The sequence below is a fragment of the Orycteropus afer genome, unplaced genomic scaffold, assembly GCF_000298275.1.
Source record: "Orycteropus afer afer isolate SDZICR_OR568_19922 unplaced genomic scaffold, OryAfe1.0 scaffold00132, whole genome shotgun sequence".
Lineage (NCBI taxonomy): Eukaryota > Metazoa > Chordata > Mammalia > Tubulidentata > Orycteropodidae > Orycteropus > Orycteropus afer.
Genome location: NW_006921719.1, coordinates 5,146,045 through 5,169,840, shown reverse-complemented (window position 1 = coordinate 5,169,840; position 23,796 = coordinate 5,146,045). Strand labels below are relative to the sequence as shown.

The following is a 23,796-nucleotide window of genomic DNA, read 5'->3' as shown; positions in this document are numbered from 1 at the left end:
AAAAAAAAAAAAAAAGAGGACATTCAAATGGCCACCAGACACATGAAAAGAAGCTCAGTGTCCTTAGCCATCAGAGAGATGCAAATCAAAATCATAATGAGATACCACTCCTTGCATTAAGAGAGCTATGATTAAAAAAACTAAAAATAACAAATGTTGGCAAGGATATGGGGAAATTGTAACCCTTATCCGTTGCTTGTGGGGCTGGAAAATGGTACAAGCCATTGTGGAAAACAGTGTAGCAGCTCCTCAAAAACGCAAAATAGAACTGCCATTTGTTGTTGTTAGATGCCATCAAGTTAGCCCCAACTCATAGTGACCCCACGCAAACAGGATGAAACACTGCCTGGTCCTAGGTCATCCTCATATTTGTTGCTATGCTTGAGCCCATTGTTGCAGCCACTGTGTCAATCCATCTCGATCAGGGTCTTCCTCATTTTTTGCTTTACCAAGCATGATGTCTTCTGCAGGGACTGATCCTTCCTGATAACTTATCCTAAGTATGTGATGCAAAGTCTCACTATCTTCGCTTCTAAGCAGCATTCTGACTGTACTTCTTCAAAGACAGATTTGTTTGTTCTTCTGGCAGACCATGCTATATTCAATATTCTTTGCCAACATCATAAGTCAAAGGCATCAAGTCTTCCTCAGTCTTCCTTATTCATTGTCCAGCTTTCACACGTGTATGAAGGAATCGAAAACACCACGGCTGGAGTCATGTGCACCTTCATCCTTAAAGTGACATATTTACCCAATGCGAAGCATAGTTTGATTTCCTGACTGCTGCTTCCATGGGTACTGTGGTAGTTCAGTTTGTGTGTCAACTTGGCGGGGCCTGGTTGAGTGGCTGGACAGCCACAAGCAGCTGAGTAGCTGCCTTTGGGATGTGGTCTGCTTCCTGTATATAAGGAGAAGTCTTGGGAATGGTCTCTAGCTTGTGGCACGCTTGGGCCCTGCATGTAGCCGTGTCATTGCTCAGCAGCCTGTCATGCCCTGCCAACCTTGGAACTTACAATGGACTTAAGTTAATGGCCTGCCATGTGGTTTGGTAACATTGGGACTGTCTTTTAACTTGTCAATCTTGGGGCTTCTCAGCCTTAGCAGCCAACGGCTGTCTGAGTGAAGAAATGCCTCTAGCTCCAGTGGGCCGGAAGCAGGAGGCAGAGCTGGACCCCAAGGTTAAGGGGCTTTCACCCAGCCCCTAGAACCTGGCACTTTGAACTTGGACTTAAAGCCCCCAAATTGTGAGGGAATAAACTCCTGCTTGTTAAGGCCATCCCATTTGTGGTATATTTCTTGTCAGAGCAGCACTAGGTAACCAGAACAGGTACTGACTATGGAGCCAAGTAAAATAAATTCTTAACAACTTTAGTCTTTTCTCTGTTTATCATGATATTGCTTATTGGTTCAGTTTTGAGGATTTTGGTTTTCTGCATGTTGATCTGTAATCCATACCAAAGGCTGTAGTCTTTGATCCTCATCAGTAAGTGCTTCAACTCTTCTTCACTCTCAGCAAGCAAGGTTATGTTGTCTGCATATCACAGTTGTTAATGAGTCTTCCTTCAATCCTGATGCTGTGTTCTTCATATAGTCCAGCTTCTTGGATTATTTGCTCAGTACACCAATTGAATAACCACAGTGAAAGCATACAAGCCCAATACACACCTTTCCTGATTTTAAACCATGTAGTATCTGCTCGAATGACTGCCTCTTGATATATATATAGGTTCGGCATGAGCAAAATTAAGTGTTCTAGAATCCCCATTCTTTGCAATGTTATCTACAAAAATTTGTTATGATCTACACAGATGAATGCCTTTGCATAGTCAACAAAGCACAGGTAAACATCTTTCTGGTATTCTCTGTTTTCAGCCAAGATCCATCTGATATTAGCAATGATATTATTTATTCCATGTTCTCTTCTGAATCTGGCTTCAATTTCCAGCAGTTCCCTACTGATGTACTGCTGCAAACATGTTTTAATTATCTTCAGCAAAATTTTATTTGCATGTGACCTAGCAATTCCACTCCTAGATATATACCCAAAAGACCTGACAGCAGAGACTCAAAAAAGAGACTTGTACCCCAATTTTCATTGCAGCATTATTCACAATAGTCAAAAGGTAGAAACAGACTAAATGCCCATTAAGAGACGGATAAACAAAATGTGGTACATATATACAATGGAATACTACTCAGTCAGTAGGAGAAATGAAGTCTTGATAGTATGGATGGAGTTTGAAGACATTATGCTGAGAAAAATAAGCGAATTACAAAAGGACAAATATTATATGACCTCACTTATATAAAAAAACAAGGAAAGGCAAACATACACAGATCAAAATTTATTAGTGGTTACCAAGGGCAGGAGGGAGGGGAATAAACAGCATTAATGGTGATGGAAAAATTACATTGATTAAGGGTAGTGTGGTGGTGTTGTTGTTATGTGCCGTCAAGTCGGACCCGCTCATAACGACCCCTCCTTGGGTTTCCGAGGTGGTATCACTATGGAAGTAGATTGCCCAACCTTCCTTCCAAGGAGTGGCTAGTGGGTTTGAACCACCAGCCTTCTGGTTTGCAGGCAAATGCCTTAGGCACTACACTACCAAAGCTCCTAAGGGTAGTATAGCACAACCAATTATTGTAATTGCTGTCAATAAGTTGTATACCTATAAAAAGCTGAATTGGTAAAAGTTGTGATATATATATATATATTTACAACACCAATAGCAACAACAAGCAGCTTGTGAGGCTGTTTATATATAACCAAACACCTCATGGGATTTGGTTCTTTGGTTTGGAAGTTTAGGGTCATGATTTCATGGGACATCCCAGTCAATTGGCCTAATAATGTGTTTAGTGCTTCTGTTCTACCTCCTAGTTTGTTGCTAGTGTCTGGGGTCTTAAGCGCATGCAAGGGGCCATCCAAGGCACAACTACTGGTCTCTATTCACTTGAAGCAACAGAGGAAAGACAGTCAGGAATGAAAAATAAAATAAAATAACCTAAACCCACTGCCATTAAGTTGACTGTGATGCACAGCAACCATATAGGACAGAGTAGAAATACTTCATGGGATATCCAACGCTGTACATTTTTGTGGAACCAGACTGTTTTACCTTTCTCCCACAAAGCAGCTGGTGGGTTCAAACCACCAATCTTTTGGTTAGCAGCCAAATGTTTTAACCACTGTGCCACCAGAGCTCCCTAAGTCAGGAACTGTTGTTGTTTGTATGTGCCATCAAGTCGGACCTGACTCATAGCAACCCCTCCTTTGGTTTCCGAGGTGGTAACACTACAGAAATAGATTGCCCAACTTTCCTTCCGAGAAGCGGCTGGTGGGTTTGAACCACCAGCCTTCTGGTTAGCAGTCAAGTGCCTCAGGCACTATGCTACCAGAGAGCTTCCTGAGTCAGGAATAGAAGGAGGAAATGTAATGTGTGGCTAATGGCCTTCATGAACAACTGTTTCCTTTGCTATGAGACCAGAAGAACTGGATGGTACCTGGCTACCATTATTAAACATTTTGATCTGAGGTTCCACAAAAGTATCCAGCTCAAAAGGGGGGAAATGTAGAATAGAATTTCAACTTATCACAGACTCCAGACTTTCTGGAGCTGTGGAGGGTGAATGAACACTCAAAACAATTGCCCTGAGATAATCTTTAAATTTTAAACCAGAAACATCCCCTGAAGTCATCTTTTTTTTTAATTATTTTATTGTGATTTGGTTGAAAGTTTACACAGCAAATTCACCTTCCATACAGCAGTTTACATATACTTTGTCTCATGACATGGACTGTAATCTCTCACAATGCAACAGCTCTCCTCCCACTTCCTCCCCATAGCCACCTCTTCCCTGGGTCCTTCCCACCATGTACTCCTGCCCTCTGAGCAGTCTCCCTGTGCATACACAGCCCTTCTGTTCTCCCACAATTGATCTCTCCAAGGAGTGTGTCTACCTAATGTTAATGTTCAGCTCATATGCCTATCTTTTGTTTGGCTAGAAGCCACAGGAGTGGGTTCAATTCCAGACCTGAAGCGCAGCTAGGGGTCATAGTCTCAGGGGTTCTACCAGGCTCTATCAGAACAGCACACCTGGTCCCTTTTTTTTTAATTATTTTGAGTTTTGGTCCACGTTGTTCTCCCACTCTATCCAGGATCTCCTACACAGATCCCCTTCTGAGTGGTTGACAGTGGTAGCCAGACACCATCTAGTTCTCCTCCTAAGGTCGTCTGAAAGCTAAGAGTAGTTTAGCTTAACTAGTTTTTTTTTTTTTAAAAAAAAAAAAAAAGGTCTGCCTTGAGTACTAAGCTTTTTTTAAGATCTATGTGGGATCAAATTGACAACAGCAAAGATTAGATAGGAACCTTAGAGGGCAGTGAGTTTATGTTGATGAATGAGAAACAACTCAGAAAAGGAGGGTGAGAATGGCTGCATAATTTGAAAAATATAATCAATGTCACTAAATGGTATATGCAGGAACTGTAGGGGGAAAAAAAAGATCAGGAAATACCAACCTAGGTTACAATAGCCTCTGTTTCTAGATCCTTTCTTCAGCACATAAACAAGCTCAGGTTTCTTCCCGTACACCAAGCCTGTAAGTCAGCCTTCCTGCTGCACCCAACGGCCCCTTCTGCCCACTGGTCCCTGCTCCAGGAAGTAGCACTGGCTCATCAATACAGAACCAAGGACCCATCACCCAAGTTGGCCTGATACCCGTTGCAAAGAGTTCTGCCCAGTTAAGGGGACAGTCATTAGTTAAACTAATCAAGCACCTTCCTCCAAAATTTGGCCTCCTTCTTAAATTGTGGCCCTTCTCCCCACTACATATTGTTAATATAATCCAATTCTCCAAGTCTTTCAGAAAAGAAAGGGGATCAAATTGATCTCAGATTCCAGCATTATTTACAAAAAGGTGAAGCAGGAATGAACTGAAATGTTCAGCACCAGGAAGAGTTAAGTCAATATAACACAATAGAGTACTATGTAGCCAGCCAGTTAAAAAGAAGAACATTATTATGACTGTGTAAATATTGTTCCCTGCAGAGCCAAGAAAAGAGCTGTATTAGATTTCCTCCTGTACTTTTGTTCCACTATCAAAATAGCTGAGTGCTAATCAAAGGAAAAAGTTCCTAACACCAAGGTCAAAGAGAAGCTTTTCCTTTTTCACGTGCTTCCAATTGCATACCATATCTCAGTGCACTTCATATTTGGAACATAACATTCTTGTGGTAGTTTTCATTTTGTGGGTGTGGGTGTGGGTGTGGAGTTTTTCTATTACCTTCTTTTTCCTATCAAGAAAAGAAACACCCTATCTTTTCATATCCCTAGTATCTTCCATTCCAGCTTCCAGTTCATTCTGTCCACCCCTCAAACCCATTCCAGTCTTTGTCCTGAAGATATTATTTTTGGAATCAACGGCTTCCAGTTCTAATTTGGACTGGTTGCTATGAGGCCTGCTCATGGCTGTCTGTCTGGGAATTCTTTCCATCACATCCAGAAGCCCCAGTTCTCTTTTTGTTCCCAACTGCTTCCTTCATAGTCTGTACCCTTATTTTGCTTGTGTAGATTCAAGGTGAGTGAGAAGTTGTGGGATTAAAAAATTACTTTACATAAAGTAATTTGGTCTTCCTGAGAGACTGAAGGAGCTCTCTGGTGGTATAGTGGATAAGGCATTTGGCTGTTAACCAGAAGGTCAGTGGTTCAAACCCATCAGCCGCTCCATGGAAGTAAGATGGGGCAATCTATGTCTGTAAAGATTTACAGCCTTGGAAACCCAAAGGGGTTGCTATGAGTCAGAATCAACTCCAAGGCAGAGTGAGTTTGGTTTTGATTTGGTGAGACTGAAATGCCATGGTTATCCAGAAGCCTCCAGACTACACTTACATTTATGCTAATGAGACAACTCTTGGGTGGGGGGCTGGCCAGGCCAGAAAGACTCATCACAGGATATCAGCCTACCTTCAGGAGAGAAGGGGCCAGAGGTTGAATTCAACAACCATGTCTACATAATGATACCCCAATAAAGACTCTGGACACCAAAGCACCAATGGGCTTCCTGACTGGCAAAGCTTTCAGTGCTCTAGGGGGTGGAGTGTCCCTTTTCTGGGACGTGGAAGCTCCATGACAGGAACCCTCTCAGACTTTACTCTACGCTATTTGTCTCTTCACTTGTATCCTTTCTGCTGTAATAAAACTGCAATCATAAATACAGCACTTTCCTACGTTCTGTGAGTTGTTCTAGCTAATTATCAAACCTGAGGCAGTAGTGGGAACCAGCAGGTCAGAAGTGAGGGGGCTTAGGGACCCTTGAGCTTATGGCTGGCATCCTTAAGGAGTAGTGAGAAATCCTCAAATTTGTAGCCTGTAGGTCGCAAGTGAGGGAAGCCTGGGGCTCCCCAAGTTTACAGCTACCATCTAAGGTCTTAGGCAGACTTGGTAGTCTGAAGCACCATGCCCTTTCACTTGTAAGGTCTAACCTAGCTCCAGGTGGTTAGGGTCAAAGGAAGAAGTACTATATATGCATTTGTAAGTGGAAAAGAATTGAATGGAACAGAATTAGAGTGAAATTTCAGTAGACTGTATTGATTTCTACACAGAAGTAAATTTATGTTCTCCCATATCTGAGAATTGTCTACTTTGCCCTCATACCCACTGGTTTGGCTGGGTGTATTAGTTTCCCATGGCTGCTATCACAAAGTTGGTAGTCTGAAACAACAGAAAATTTATTTTCTCACAGTTCTGGAGGCCAGAAGTCCAAAATCAGTTTTTACTGCCTAAAACCAGACATCAAGGCTATGTTCTCTTTGGAAGTTCTAGGGGAAAATCCATTTCTTTGCCTTTTCCAGCTTCTATAGCTCCATTAAGCAGCTCTGGTAGCACAGTGGTTAAGGCTTTCAGCTGCTAACCAAAAGGTCAACAGTTCAAAGGCACCAGCCACTCCTCAGGAAAAAGATGAAGCTGTCTGCTTCCGTAAAGATTTACAGTCGTGGAAACCCTATGGGCAGTTCTACTCTGTCCTATGGGGTCACTATGAGTTGGAATCAACTCAATGGCACTGGGTTGGTATAGCTACATTCCTTGGCTCATGGCCCCTTCCTTGACCTTCAGAGCCCACAGCACAGCATCCTGCCCACTGTCTTCTCTCTCTCGTGTGTGTGTGTGTGTGTGTGTGTAGTTATGTCTCAGTTTGCCTCTCTCTTAGAAGGACACTTCGGAATGGATTTAGGGCCCAACTGGATAATCCAGGACAATCTCCCCATCTCAAGACCACTTTTCCATACAAAGTAACCCTCGCAGTTTCCAAGGCTTAGGACCTGGTATCTTCGAAGGTCATTTTTCAGCCTACCACACTGAGTGTAAAAAATAAATAAATTTAATGATTAAAAAATATTTTCCCTCAGGACTTTGAAGGCCTTGTTTCACTGTCTTCTTGCATCCATCTTTGAGAAGTTTATTTTGCTGTCTCTTCCTTGTCTTCCTGATTGATGAATGCTGGAGGGTGCCACACCCTTTCCCTAGGTGATCTAATCTAGTACCATGGCTTCAGATTCCACCCACCTACCTACCCAGGATCAATCCAAGAAAGACTGTTCTAGAATGCCAACATCCACACTGCCAGCCTTGGCTCTGCCAAAGAAGTTCACTCATCTTCATTCCCCTCTGATAAACACTCCCTAAGACATTCAATTGAAACCCTACCTGTCAGTACCACTTCCCATTCCTGCCCTTGGCTGGACCTGTGGGCTTAGTTCTAAGGCTCTCTGGAGTTCTGCTGGGTAGACGGGCCCCCCACCAGCCCGCTTCACTCATATTCTGATCTGCAGTCTCCTCTGCTGTATTTCCAACATTAGCATTTTCCATCTGCTTTCTATCATCCAGAAATGCGCTGCAATCTCTCAGCTGCTGATAATTCTCTTCCGTTCACTTTGCTGTCATGGGATTATACTTTTAAAAATCTCTTTATTATCATTTTAATGGATTCTGAGGAAGGAAGGTATAAATAAGCATATGTGCTGAATCCTTTATCTTGAATTCTAAGTTAATCTCATTAATTTTTAAGTCATAACTTGTATATGTTTAAAAGATAACAGACATTTTATTCTAGGCCCCTTGTCTATGGGTTCCTACTGTTGGGAAGTGGCAAGGCAAGAAGAAAGCATATGGGAAGATTTCGATTTATATCCTCTCTTGCCACCCCACGTGCCCTGCGTGTTGCTCTTGTTATTAGCTGCTGTTTAGTTGGGCCCTAATTCATGACAACCCCATGCACAACAGAACAAAACACTATCTAGTCCTGTGCCATCTCCATCATCACATTTGCAGATTGGGCCATTGTGACCCACAGAGTTTTACTGGCTGATTTTAGGAAGTAGATTACCAGATCTTTTTTCCTGGTCTGTCTGAGGCTGGAAGCTCCACTAAAAGCTCTTCAGCATCATAGCAACACACAAGCCACCACTGAAAGGTGGGTGGCAGCTGGCATGGGGTGCATTGCTCAGGAATTGAACCCAGGTCTCCCGCATGGAAGGAGAGAAGTCTACCACTAAACCACCAATGCCCCAATTCAACACATACAAACCTTCTTTATGGAAGCACCACTACCCATACACAAATATTTAGGTACAAGTTAAGGAAATGGCACATGTATGTGGCCTTTCTCTTTCCAGGATTTTTAAAAAGCAAATTAGTCTTGAGGCCTTCCCTATGTTAGGATATAAGCATTGAGGCATTAAGTGAAGAGAATGCACAACTTTAAATCAAGAACACCCTTTGCAGGTTCCATCAGCCAAAGTGAACCTTTTTACTCAAAAGCAAAGCCTGCATGATGCATCCCTGCTTTACAAAGGCTCAAGTTTAAAAATAAACATGGACATTTGAAGGAGCACAGAAATAGTTTGTGCCTATACAGAGCCCCACAGTATTAGGTGTATCCTGGCTTGGAAAAAACCGAGAGGCCTCCTTTGATGGAAAGTTGGCCCTTGTGGGACTCCAAAAATGATACGAGTGAAGGGAGCCTTTTTTATGCTGTTCCCTTGTACTACACTGAACCAACCATGCCCCATTCAAACCAACCACAGGCAGCCACCCTATCTAGCTATTCATAAACGGGCTATGAAGACAGGCCCTAAGCTGAAATCTAAGTTTTTATCCAGCCCTTTTCTCCACCTGGTTTTGTGGCCTCCTCTCTATTGATCTCTGTACCCAACCTGTTTTGGAAGAAGTATAGCCAGAATGTTCCTTAGACGTGAGAAGGGCGAGACTTTGACTCACATACTGTCTTAGTTTATCCAGTGCTTCTATAACAGAAGTACCACCAGTGGATGACCTTAACAAGCAGAAATTTATTCTCTCACAGTTTAGGAGGCCGGAAGTCTGAATTCAGGGCACCGGCTCCAGGGAAAGGCTTTCTCTCATTGTCAGCTTTGGTGGAAAGCCCTTGTCTCCTTTTAATATCTGTGGACTTGGTGTCCTTTGGAGATCTCCATGTGTCTAGGCATCAATCTATGGGTCTCGGAGGGTCACAGAAGAGGGACCTGGGTCCAAAAGACACACTGCACTCCAGGCTCTTCTTTCTTGGTGGTATAAGCTCCTTCTCTGCTCGATTCTCTCTCCTCTTATCTCTTATGAGATAAAAGGTGATGCAGGCCACACCTCAGGGAAACTCCCTTTACATGAGGTCAGGACTGTGACCTGAATAAGGATACTACATCCAAACCTAAACCCCTTACAAGAGATTGGCCAATCACATCATTTCACAACTGCCAAACTACATCACTAAATAACTGCCAAACCACTGAGAATCACGGCCCAGGCAAGTTGACACATATTTTTCAGGGACACAATTCAATATATGACATGTACTTTGGACATATTATTAGGAGAGACCAGTCCCTGAAGAAGGACATTATACTTGATAGAGTAGAGGGTCAGCGACAAAGAGGAAAACTCTCAACCAGATGTGCTAACACAGTGGCTACACCAACGGGCTTAAGCATAGCAACAACTGGAAGGATGGCACAGGTCTGGGCAATGTTTTGTTCTGTTGTAACACAGGGTCGGTGTGAGTCAGAACCAACGTGATGGCACCTAACAACACCACCAACCACCCAACCTACAGGCTTAACAAAACAGAAGTTTCTGCTCACCCAGATCTGTATCTTGGGATGAGCTGTGCCTTCCCCTCAAATGCCCTCTTGCTTGTGACCACTATCCAGTCAGCCCACTCCCACTGGTCAGAATCCTAGTATGCCTCAAGGCAAAGTGCAAACCTTTCCCATTGGACTCACCCGACTCCACTTCCAGAACCAATTCATTGCCCAAGCCCAGCAGAGAAAGCTGACACTCATATTGCTCTGCCTTGTCTTTGGGTAGCTATTGGTGTGTTTTACCCCCTAAATTAGAGTATAAGCCCCTTGAGAAGGGGCCAGGGCTTCATCCCTGGAGTGCCTGCAGTATGTTGCCCACAGGAAGCACTTGAAGTTGTGGCCAGAAACTTTGAGTGAACCTTGAATGAGAGGGCCCAGAGTGACCAGCTTCCAGGTAGCACAACCCTAAATAATTCCACAAGGCCAATAAGCAGATCTTTGTCAGATGGTAGCTTAATACCCCTCTTACAGTAGAATTGCTAGGAAAAGTTTTCCTCCCAGGTACACACATGTGCACATATACACACATGCTGAGATATATTGACCCTCTCAATCCAGGCAGGGCCAGGCAGCTAGAGCCCTGGCAGGTGGCTTCCCCACCAGCAGCCTCTTCTGTTCTCCCCACTGTAATGCACAAGTGACCTTTCCCAATGTGCCCTGCCTGACCTGAAACAGAATGGAAAGCACAGCTCTACGAGACTAAGCTCATGGGGCTATGACTATGTCTATGTGCCAGGTTAACTGAGCCAAGGGCCTGATATTCAAAAAATATGTCAACAATGGGGTGAGAGAAGGTGTGCAGAGAGAAAGTACAAGAGGGGACATGAGCAAGTATCCAGTAAGGTTCCTTTTATACTTCTTTGGGTTTGGTAGGAAAATGTACAGAGTATTGATAGGCCTTCAATGTTGTTGTTGTTGTTGTTGTTGTTGTTGTTAAGTGCCATCGAGTCGGCTCCGACTCATAGCGACCCTATGTACAAAAGAATGAAACACTGCCTGGTCCTGTGCCAGCCCCACAGTACTTGCTATACCTGAGCCCGTCATTGCAGCCATTGTGTCAATCCATCTCATTGAGGGCCTTCCCCTTTTTCGTTGATCCTCTACTTTACCAAGCATGATATCCTTCTTCAGGGAATGGTCCCTTCTGACAATATGACCAAAGTAGTTGAAATGAAGTCTGGCCATTCTCACTTCCAAGGAGCATTCAGCTGCACGGATGTTAATTCTTCTGAAGTGTATGGTACTTTCGGTATTCTTCACCATCACAACTCAAAAACATCAACTCTTCTTTAGTCTTCCTTACTCATTGCCCAGTTTTCACATGCTTATGAGGCAACTGAAAATACTATGGCTTGGGTTACTTGCACCTCAGTCTTCAAAGAGACATCTTTGCTCTTCAGCACTTTAAAGAGTTCTTTTACAGCAGATTTGCCTAGTACAATAAGTCGCCTGATTTCTTGACTGCTACTTCCATTGGTGTTGATTGTGGAAACAAGTAATATGAAATCTTTGGCAACTTCAGTCTTTTCTCCATTTATCATGATGCTACTTATTGGTCCAGTTGTGAGGATTTCAATTTTCTTTATGCTGAAGAGTAATCCAAACTGCAAATTGTAGTCTTTAATCTTTATCAGTAAGTGCTTTGAGTCATGTTCACTTTCGGCAAGCAAAGTTGTGTTGTCTGCATATAGCAGGTTGTTAATGAGTCTTCCTCCGATCCTGATACAATAAATAATAGAAAGGCATGTTTTCTCATTACTCTGTTGAGTGCTCCAGCTGCTGAATGGGCTGTAATTCGTCACATGTTCAGTTACAGGGCTGGATCTTCTATAATTTCTCTCCTTTTTGAAACTGATTTGATGTTCAACTTTTAGCAGAACAAGGCAATCAGTAGGTGTCCAGACAGCTGAGGCCTATGTGTGCCAGCCCTGAATCTGTCCCCTGGACAGCCCATGCTTGTTCCTGTGCACTAAGGACACATCACCCATTTTCTTCAAAGGGCTAGATGGCCTGTGTGTAGACTTCTCCCCTTCCTCTTTATCCGCTTCAAGTGCTCTTCTTCAAGATCCTCAGGTTCATGGGTTTCCGTGCACATTTACATCTTAGAGCTTCAGTGTAATTCATGTTCCTTTCTTAAGGGATCTGTTTTCTAAACAGGAAATGCCTTTCCATGCCATATAGCAATGGTGCAATCAGCTCCACTGAGGTCTCTGTAGTATCTCAGGAAAAATATTTCCTGGATGTTCTAGTATTTAATGATCATCTGCTGTATGCTGGGCATCATGCTGGGCATTGACATACATGAGCTCACCTATTCCACCAACAACCTTTAGAAATCACCATCTGTATCTTCATTTTACAGAGGAAAATAGAAAGAGAAAAAAGATTAAGTAGTTTTCCCAAGGTCACACACAACTATTAAGTGACAAATCACTCAAGTCACCTAAGCCCTACACAATGCCTCAGGCCCTCTTTATGTTTATTTCATTGTGCATATTCCAGTTATGTCCCACAACTTTGTTCTACTGACCCTCCTCTCTAGACCACCTCAGTCCCTTTCATTTCCACCTACTGCTGCCATGTTCAAGCTTGAAGAGCTCAGCTAGTTTCTAGGAAAACAGGTTCATTTTTTTTTTTTTTTTAATTTTTATTGTGATTTGGGTAAAAGTCTACAGAGCAAATTCATTTCCCACACAAAGGTTCATACACATTTTGTCTCATGACATTGACTGCAATTTCCCACAGTGTAACAGCTCTCTTCCCACTTCCTCTCCATAGTTACCTCTTCCCTGTGTCCTTCCCTCCCATGCACCCCTCCCCACAAGCCGACGCCCTGGGCATACACAGCCCTTCTGTTCTTCCATGGTTGATCTCTCCAAGGAATGTATCTAAACAGGTTCATTCTTACCCATCCTTTACCAAAGCCTGGATTCAGAAATCCAAATACTGCTCCCCACCAGCATTCCCACACCCTTTCTCAAAGTCCAGAATTCCAGAGAATACCCCTTGAGTTCCCAAAACTTTCAGGATTCTGCCCACAGTTTCACAGTTGCTAAAGGTGCCTCTTGAGCCTATTCAGACCATGCTGATCAACCAACCACTGGATCAGTAAAAGGGAGCAGCAGTAGGTGGCATCAGTGCTTCAACAGCACCTCCTGGATGGCCACACAGAATCTCTATAGGGCCTCCCTGGGTCTCTCTACAGCCACCAATACTAAAACAGGTTTCCCCCCAGGAGCACTAAGCAAATACCTTAGGAAAAATCCCTTTTCTCTTAAGTTCCTTTTCCACACTCTCCCCATCCTAGCCTCCAACAGTGAGACAAGCTTCTTCTGACTGTGTAGTAGCCACAGAGATTTCCCTCTCCTTCTTGACCTCCTTTGAATCATGTTTACCCACCTGACATCCTCTCAAGTGTCACTTCTTCAAGGAAACCTTCTCCAACCTCTTCATATGAGGTCAGATATCCCTCTTATCCACCCTCACGGCACTCCAGAAATCTCCAATAGAACACTTTTCACAGCTACACCCTCAGTTCATTGCCCCTTCTCCTCATTGTCCCTTCAGACAATTCTCTTCTCTTCTTTCCTAAACCTCCCCAGCCTTGAGTCTCTAGTCATTAAATTATTATCACTATCCCACTGCTGCCGCCAGCCACCAAAGCCCCGTGTTACTCCCCACTCATTTCACAATGATTTTAGATCCTTGCTCACAGTCCCTTCTCTTCCACTGCTCTTCACTGAATTCTCAGTGATTTCAATAAGCACATGGATAGATAGATTATCCTTCCAAATGGTCTCTCAGTTGTCTCAACTTTTTTTTCCATCTTCCCTCCCATCTCCAACTCCCTGACATAACGTATCATTACCAATAATTTCACAATCTTCACTGTATGCATCCCACTCTCTGAAATACACACATATTCCCTACCCCACCCAGCCCATACTCCCAGCCACCTTTTCTCAGTGCTGGTGTTTCCCACTGTACTTATCTTCTAACAAGCCATTAAGTTTATTTATTTGTTATATTCCTGTTTATTGTGAGTCTCCCTCATTAGTACGTAAGCTCTACGAAGACAGGAATTCTTATCTGCCTGGTTCACTGATGATCCCCAAAATCATGAAGAGTGCTAAGCATATACTAGAAACTCAGCAAATAATCGTTGAGTGGATTAATCATCACTGAATAATTATTTTTTATCATTAGTTGATACCCACTTTCCCTTGCTATACTGTAAACTCTATAAAGTTCCCAGGTGGAGCAAATAGCTTGTATTCAACTACTAGCCTAAAAGATTGGCAGTTCAAACCCACCCCGTGACACCATGAAAGAGACGCTGAGCAATGTGCTTCCATAAAGACTGCAGCCAAGAAAGTCCTATGGAGCAGTTCTATTTTATAACACATGGGATCACTATGACTCAGATTTGACTCCACAGCAATGAGTTTGGTTTTTTGGTTTACTGTAAACTCTACAAGGACAAGGGCCAAGTTTGTCTTAGTCACCACTGGAAATACTCAATGAATATCAGCAAAATGAGTGAAAGAAAGACCAAAGTTAAGAAGTCAGAAGTGCATTCCTGGGTTAAATATCTTGCATGAGAGGGTGACCGACTCCAGGGCTGCTTGTATGTTGCTCAGTTCTCCCTTGCTGCCATGTTAACACAGATGACTCAAATAAAACTGTTTATTCTAAGCCCAAGCACAAAGCACCAGAAACCCTGAGCACACGAGAGGTCACAGCACAGACAGATTTTTGTCCCTGCCATGTAAAAACTGTCCTAATGGGTATAGGGAAAAAATGATTTCACCTGTTACCAAGAACAATTCCAGAAGCTACCTGAAATTTTTCATTCTAAAATATAGCAAATTACCTAGAAGACCTCAACCATGAACTTTTTCCAGCAAAAAAAAAAAAAAAAAAACTTAATAAAATCCATGTCTAGGTTTCAGATCATAGTATCAGTCTGTGACTTCCACACCAAGCTGCATTCAAGACTAACTAGGTTAATTTAGTCACTAGCCGGTAAGAAATTTGCTCCAGAAAAAGAGAGCACATAATAAACCCAAGAATCAATGTTCATAAGATGCACAAAGAGAACTAAACTTCATTTCTTCAGATTCTGAAGAGCTTGAGACCCCCAATTTTTACGGAGATAAAGTCCTGCTTGATTGGAAACCAGTCCCAAAAAGCACATCAGTGATGCTCCTTGCGGCTCACATTCCCAGCCTGCATGTTCTTCTCCTACAGCCTAAAGTGCTCCAGCTACAACAAAGCAGCTACAATTGACCAGACAACATTTACAGAAATAAAAAAGCTCTCGTGCCTCTTTGAGACAAACAATGCAGGCAACCATTTAAAGCATGAACCACTGAATATGGGAAATATTCTGATTCGTGGCCAAAAAGAGGGCGAGGGATATGGGCTCTGGAGAGCTTACCACACTGCTCTGTGTCAAGATTAATATCGATATAACTAATTAGACATAGACCCAGACAAACAGGTTTACTTATTCAAGACTTAGATTTCTACTACATGGTCTGAATAATGTTTTAATAAATAAGATCACAACATACAATTCAACAAGACTGAATAGTTAAGTTCTTCTGAGAGTCTCTACTGAAATCTGAGGAGGACCAGGGAGAAACTGGGGGATAGAGGAATGGGAAAGCGAAGGTTCTGCATGAAAGAAATCAACAGAAAATGCAGATCGCCTTGTGAACAGCATCAACCTCAAAGTAAACCATTGCTGTTAACCTCTGTCTTTGGAAAGGTACACTAACAGACCATTCCTGGAGATGCATTTATGCTTCCTCTTTCATACCTCAAGTTGTACTTTTGAAACAAAGGTTGTTTTCCTGATGGATTTTTAAGTCTTATTTAGAGAACCTCAGAGTGACATACTTGCCTTAGATTGTCAGGTAACAGCCAGCCTGGCTGTGTGACCTTAAGCAAGTAACTTAATTCTTCTGAGCTTCATTTTCCTTATCCATAAAACACAAGGCTTAAGTGAAGCAATGCAAATAGGTAATCAATAAATTTTAGTTTCCTATCCCCAGGTAGAACTTACTCTTCTATAGAAACCAAGTAAGAGTGCCTGGCACAACCCTACATCTGTCTAGCATACCATTCTGTGGTCTCAGAGATAAAAATGCCTTCTGTATTCACAGAAGGGGCAGACAGCCAGGAAATAATCAGCCAGTTCTGAGATGCCACCACTGCCCCTTAGAGGAAGGTGTTCTGCCAGAGATAAAGTGGACTTCTCTTCCCTGCACAGATTCTCCAGAAATTTCCATCAAGTACATATGAAAACCAGTGCTACTATTACAGCAGTTGGAAGGATACAGACCTGGTCCAAGGCCACAATCACCTCGAGTTAGGAGTCAGGTAGCAGTGCATGGGAGCTCTGGTGGCAGTGGAGGGGCACATAAGACCCACAAAGGACTCACAACGGTTGAGTGGTAGAATTCTCACCACTCAAGGGTCAGAATTCAACTTCAATTCCTAGCCCATGCCCTGCCACCACTTGTCTGTCAGTGGAGGCTTGCATATTGCTATGATGCAGAATAGGTTTTAGTGGAGCTTCCAGACTATGACAGACTAGGAAGAAAAGGCTGGCAATCTACTTCTGCAAATCAGTCAGTGAAAACCCTAGGATCACAATGGTCCAATCCTCAGCGCATCATGAGAGTGACATGAGACTGGATGCTACTGTTTGGCTGAGAGTTGAGCGATGGGAGAAAGTTCAATTCCAGGCCCAAAGGGTGACTCAGGGCCATAGTTCTGTTGTGTGTGGGTTTGCTATGAATTGGAGGCTGACTTATTAACAGCTAAGAACAAAATGATTCAAAGGCTGATACAAACAGCTGATAGATGCAGTCTCTCAGCAGATAACTTGCATAACATCACAAGCCCCCTCCATCCTTTTTTGTGGCATTTCCTGGATTGGGCCAAACACTTTAAAGGCAGCTGTTTGAAACTGCATCGACTTTTGCTATGAGAACAACCCTCCTGGGCACCCACCCAGGTCTCTCCTTGAGAGAGAAATCCCCAGGGGCTGCCACACGACCAGCCCTGGACAGATACTGCCATTCTCAGTGTACTCCACTGAATTATTTAAGGCATGAGGCATTGTCTCCCTCATGGGGCAAAGCTTTCAAAACATTTACAATTCATGAGAAAAGCCAAGGAGTGGCTTTTTTTAGCTCCCACCCTTGAAGTAAGTGATAGGGCTTTCAATTGGGTGGTGAGATTCCAATTCTAGCTTTCCAGAATGTTCCATCCTAAGTGAGGTGTAGCTGCTTCAGAATAAAAACTGAGAGAAGAAAAAAAAAGGGGAGTGGGGAGGAAGTGCTGACAAAGCCAAACTGAATTTATCAGCAGTTGCATTCTACAGAATTCACCTTTAAATTTAGCAGATCACATTCTTTTAGTGTTGAAGTGAGGTAGGAGCTCTGGGTAGGGCATAACCATCATTTAGGAACCCACTGGGTACAGGAAGGATCTGGGATCCTTCTGGAAAGTGGGCTTGCCAACCTGAATAAGGTGTGGGAAGAGCTAACCGCACCCCTACAAGAAAGGCCATCAGGAACCGTAACATTTCCACACCACAGAAGAGTAAATTGAGGCCCCCAAACAAGCTGATGGCCTGTTCTCGCTGAAAATATTTAACATATTGTCTCCACAAAGGCTTCCAGGGACCTCTGCAGCCCAGGGCTGCACCAGAACACCTGTGAGGGCTTCGCCACTCCCAGCAAAGCTTAGCCCTCAAATAGTCTCTGAGAACCAAGAAAACCTGGTGTCTTAGTTATCTAGTACTGCTGTAACAGAAACACCCCCAAGTGTATGGCTTTATCCCTCACAGTTTAGGCAGCAGAGGTCCGAATTCAGAGCACCAACTCAAGGGGAAGGGTTTCTTTCTCTGTCAGCTTTACAGGAAGATCCTTGTCTCTTCAGCTTCTATTTCTTGATTCCTTGGAGATATCTTTGTATCTTGGCATCAATCATCCCCCATCTCTGCTTCTTTTGTATTTGTTTAATCTCTTTTATATCTCAAAAGAGATTGATTCAAGATACACCCTAAACTAATCTTGCCTCGTTAATATAACAAAGACAAATGGGATTATAACCACAGGCATAGAGGTTAAGACTTTTTTTTTTTTTAATTGTGATTTGGGTGAAGATTTACAGAGCAAATTCACTTTCCATACAGCAGTTCACATATACTTTGTCTCATGCCATTGACCACAGTTTACCGCAATGCAACAGCTCCCCTCCCACTTCCTCCCCATAGTTACCTCTTCCCAGTGTCCATCCTTCCATACTCTCCTGGCCCCTGAGCTGTCTCCCTGTGCATAAGCAGCCCTTTTTTCTCCCATGATTGTTCTCTCCAAGGAGTGTATCTACTTGAGGTAAATGCTCAACTCATATGCCTGTATTTTGTTTGGCTGGAAACCACAGGTGTGGATTCAATTCCAGACTTGAAGGGCAGCTAGGGGCCATAGTCTCAGTGGTTCCACCAGGCTCTATCAAACCAGCAAACCTGGTCCCCACCTTTTTTTTTTTTTTCCTCCAAATGATTTTGAGTTTTGTTCCACATTGTTCTCCCTCTCTATCAAGGATCTTCAAAATACTGCCCCCTTGTCAGCTCTACTATATACCTGGGAATTCTGATCATTCACATAAACTTATAGGACCATTGTCTGCCAACTTTATATATGTTCTTGGATACACTCCCCATTTCATAGACATACCTAATCATTTAGCCTGTCCACCCATCTATCCATCCATATACCCATGTTTGCCTTCATTGACAACGCAGTACTGTATGTGCAAAAGGGTTCATATTGTTGTCTGTACCTCCCATGTACCTCTCTATGTCTTTCTCATCTTCAATGCTGCCATATTGGTCACTCACATTTGGTACATTGCCCTTCTCTTCACCCAAATCAATACTTACCTCTATCTATCTAACAGCCTTCCCTCCCCTCCCCTCCCACTCCTGGTAACCAACAAAGAAAATTTCCTTCTATAGATAAACCTTTCCTTAACTTTTACAATAGCGGACTAATACAGTATTTGTCCTTTTATGATTGACTTATTTCACTCAGCATAATGTCCTCCAAGTTCATCCATGTTATGCGGTGTGTTGCAGATTCTACATTATTCTTTAGCATTGCATAGTATTCCATTGTGTGTATGTACCATAGTTTAGTTATCCATTCCTCAGTTGATGGACACCTAGGTTGTTTCCATCTTTTGGCTATTGTAAATAGTGCTACGATGAACATGGGTGTGCATATATCTGTTCTTGTCATGCCTCTCACTTCTTTAGGGTATATACCTAGTAATGGAATGGCTGGGTCAAATGGTATTTCTAATTCCAACTTTTGAAGGAATCGCCATACTGCTTTCCACAATGGTTGTACCATTTTACAGTCCCACCAGCAGTGTATGAGAGTCCCAATCTCTCCACAACCTCGCCAGCATTTGTTATTTTCTGTCTTGTTGAACTTTGATAGAGGTTAAGATTTATAACACATTTTTTTTTTCTTGGTGGGGATGGGAAACATAATTCAATCCATAACATCTGGCAACACGTAAAGTTGTTTACTCCTCAGAAGAAGAAAGCTTGGACAATGCTTTTGCCAGGGTCATAGTCCACCTCCGTCTGTCATCTGCCCTGTGCATACCCCCCCCCCGCCCCCAGTTATCACAGGTACTCCCAGGCTCCCTCAGTCACCCACACAAAGACAAACCCGGGCTCCCTGTGCCTCCCTCTCACTGATCAAGTTCCACCAGTTGGATCCACACAGAGCATATGCTCCCAGTGGCCCAAATGGAGGCCAGTACCCACGTGGAAACAGCTCTGTCATGCACCATGCTCACCTCTTGGCCAAGTTCTCCCTTCTCCAAGCTAAATGTTTCTAAGTATTTTAAACAAGTGACTCTAAATCTCTTTTGGGTCAAGAACCCCTTTGAAAGTTTGATAAAAACTATCGACACCATCCCCAGAAAGTGCATAAACATACACAACTCTATGTAGAGTTTTGGAGGAGGGGAATTTACAGATCCCTGAACTATATCCAGAAGGAACCCTGGTGGTGTAGTGGTTAAGGCATCCAGCTCTTAAGCAAAAAAGGTTGTGGCAGTTCGAACCCACCAGCCACTGTGTGACAGAAAGATGTGGTGGTCTGCTTTCGTAAAGATTTACAGCTTTGGAAACCCTATGGGGCAGTTCTACTCAGTTCTGTAGGATCACTATGAGTCAAAATCAACTCGATGGCAGTGGACATGGTTGTGTCTGTGTGTGTGTGTGTGTATTAAAACTATATCTGAAGACACCACATTAATAACTCTTCCTTCAAATCATCTCAGGACACATGCCCATGTCTTTAACCCCTGCTCTGATCTCTCTCCTCCAAACGTCCTTCCATCTGTGTAAATTTGGGTGAACTCTGGTGCACAGAACCAAATACAATGTTCTAGGTGTAGAACAAAGCAAACCCAACACCTCCTTTACTCTAGCTATTTTATACTTTGAGTAAGGTCTTCAAAGTATTCATCAGCATTGGGGCAACCACATCACCAGGGCAGACTCACATAAAACTCATCATTAGCTTGAAATCCCCAAGTCTCTTCATACTCATTAATGATCAGTCCCATCCCCATATCTAAGATATAAATGCATCCCACTGGTTTACCTCCAGGACAACCAGGAGACCACACCTTCCCAGTTGTTCTCCATCGCTCTTTGGTCCTCACTGTTCTGTACATTCCCAAATCTAATCTGGTCCTTTCTTTCTTCCCTGGCTCCCAAATGCTCTGTGGGCCTACTAAAATCATTCCTGAAATCAGCAGGCATCAGCAGCCCCGACCAGAGTATTCCCTTGACTCTCATACCTTAACTGAAACCAGCCTAGTCTCTGAGAACATCACCCCTGTCTATCTTTCCCACCCCTACAACTGTTTTGTTCTCCACACCCCACATATGCAGAACACAGGAAAGAAGAGGGAAGGGCCTTTGAGGCTCCTCATCACATGGCTCCCTCTTGCACATGCATGTGTGCTTTGAAGCTAGGCCATTCCAGCCACCTGCCTCCTCTTACCCTCCCCAGCCTCCAAGTCATTTCCTGCCATTGGTCAATATTCACATGGACAACTCTACACCACCCTGAACTCTCTGTTCCTCAACCTTCTCAAGTCCAATGCCTTCTTCTCTACTCTCCTGCAGTGACCCTCTTCCATAGGCATACCCTGGACTCCTCATTATAAGAAGGCACCATCTTTAAATATGAATTTCCAATCCCATTACCCATCCATACTTCAAGTTCACTTGCATAGTTATTTTCTACCTCACTGAAATATCCAACCTACTACTGACTCTCCCTCTTTCTACTAGCCACCTCCTGGCTTCACTTTCTTTCTTAAATGGTCCATATTCCATGGTCTATCATTTTTATCAGGGTCTCAAGGGTGACAGAGATAGTTAAACATTTGGCTGCTAACTGAAAAGTTAGTGGTTCAAGTCCACCCAGAAGCACCTTGGAAGAAAGATCTGGAGATCTACTTCTGAAAGATCACAGCCACTGAAAATCCTATGGAGCACAGTTCTACACATGAGGTCACCATGAATCAGAGTCAACAGCAACTGGTTTTATTATTATTATTTTTTTTTTATCATTGTTATCAAACACTGACTCCCAGCCTGGCAAAGTCCCAACCTGATGCATCATCCACCTGCCTTCTTTATGTCTACACCCAAGCAAGCAACTGGGCAACATCATCAAACTGGGTGGACAAGTTTCACTTTAAATTTTTGTTCTCTGACCTCAAACTGTCACTCTGCAATGCCCTGCAAGCCTGTGTTTCTCTAGCAGGTTTGCCACCCACTCCTAGACAACAATTCACACCTTCTTCTTTCTCCTTTAACCTCCTACACCTAGCCCCTCCACCCTGCTCTCAGCTGATGACTCTGCCTCACACTTTATAGAGAAGATAAGAGCCACAGATGGGAATGCGTGCATCATCCTGCCACACCCTAACCTGCCTACATCTGCCTCACTGTGGCCTCCCCTTGTTTCCAGGGACGGGTGCCTCCCATTCCTTCCACAGGAGAAGATTTTTCCTCTGGTGTTCTGGTTCCCACTCTCTCCTCTTCCCAACTCTTTGCCTCCACCATCATCCTCCATCAGCATCCACCTGTTGTAGTCCTATCTTAAATACACTCTCCCTTTACCTATAGCCTCTCATACTGTTATCCTATTTCTCAACCTTCATAAGAGTCAACTTCTTGAAAAAAATGGTTCACATATTCCCACACAAGCCCCTTTCACAACTTCCCATTCAAACTCCAACCCACCTGAATTCTGGCTCCACCTGGCCATTGACATGACTTAGGTCAGGATTAGCCACCGCATCCATGCTGCTCACTCCCAGGACACCTCTGCTTTGCTCATACTCAGCTGCAGCAGCAACCAACACTGATGCCCAGTGCCTCCTCCTCAAGACACTCCTTCATCAGTCACCCTGACGCCACCAGCCCCAGTCTCCCTCCACCCTGGCTAGCCACTCCTCTTCCACTTTCTTTGCTACCTCTTTCCTCCTCCACCACCACCTAAACCATGGGTATTCCAGACTTGATACAGCGCTCTCCCCTCCTATGTCTACCTTCTCTTGGTGAGCTCACCCGTTCTTTCTCCAGTGTGACCTCTCCACTGAGCCCCAGATGCATAAAGCTAACTACTTCTTCCCCATTTCTCCTCACTACCTCAAGGTTAACATGTTGATACTGAAATTGACTCCCTCACCCTACTCCTAATCTGATCCTCCTCCAGACTCCCCACATATACTAGTAGCTCAAACCAGAACCAAAGGGATCCTCTTTGTTTCTCCCCTCCCCCTCACACTTTTCCCTCATCCAATCCATCTGAGAGTCCTAACATATCCATCTCCGAATTTGTCTACTTCTCTCCACTTTCTCCACAAGCTTCTAAGCCTAAGCACCGTTATTGAACTGGAGCCCAGAAACTGATCTTCTTGCTCCCAGGAATTTGTCTCTTTCCAGTCCATTCTCCACGGAGCACCAGAGAACCCTTCCATCTTATCCATTCTCACTGCATCTAAAATAAAATTCAAAGTCCACATCAGCCTGCAAGACTGAACCCAATCTTGTTCTACCTGCTTCTCCCTCCAATCCCAGACGGGGCTGCCTCCCCTCAACTCGCTCTTCCTCAGTTCAGCCCTGCTGGGCTGATTTCAATTTCTCAAACATTCCAGGCAGCTCTTTCTCACCTGCTCCTCCCTCCACCTTTACAGACAATTTAAATGTCACCTATTCACAGAGGTTTCTCATAGCCATACAATCTAAAGTAGGGATTCAGCCCTTGCTTGCTTCCCTTGTAGCACTGAGCAAAACCTGCAATTATTTTGCTGCGGTTCCATTTACAGGTTTGGTGGTTTGTTTTTTGTTTTTGGTGGGGAGAGGGAAGGAGAAGGAAGCAGTGGAGTTCATCTTCCTCATAGAAAGGAAGTTCCATGGGAGAGGAATCATGTGTGTTTTACTCATTACTATATCCCCAGTCCTTAGAACAGGGTCTGACACATAGGAAGCACTCAATAAGAATTAATCTCTTTTTTTAAAAAA

General features: G+C 43.5%; 1 protein-coding gene across 1 annotated transcript in view; it reads right to left on the bottom strand.

Annotated features, from left to right (window-relative positions):
* HOMER2 (homer scaffold protein 2) overlaps positions 1 to 22,574 on the bottom strand; it is a 201,069-nt gene extending 178,495 nt beyond the window's left edge. The window contains exon 1 of the mRNA XM_042781554.1: positions 22,513 to 22,574. Coding sequence (XP_042637488.1) covers positions 22,513 to 22,574 — 62 coding nt within the window. The remainder of the gene's footprint in view (positions 1 to 22,512) is intronic.
* Positions 22,575 to 23,796: the final 1,222 nt, after the last annotated feature.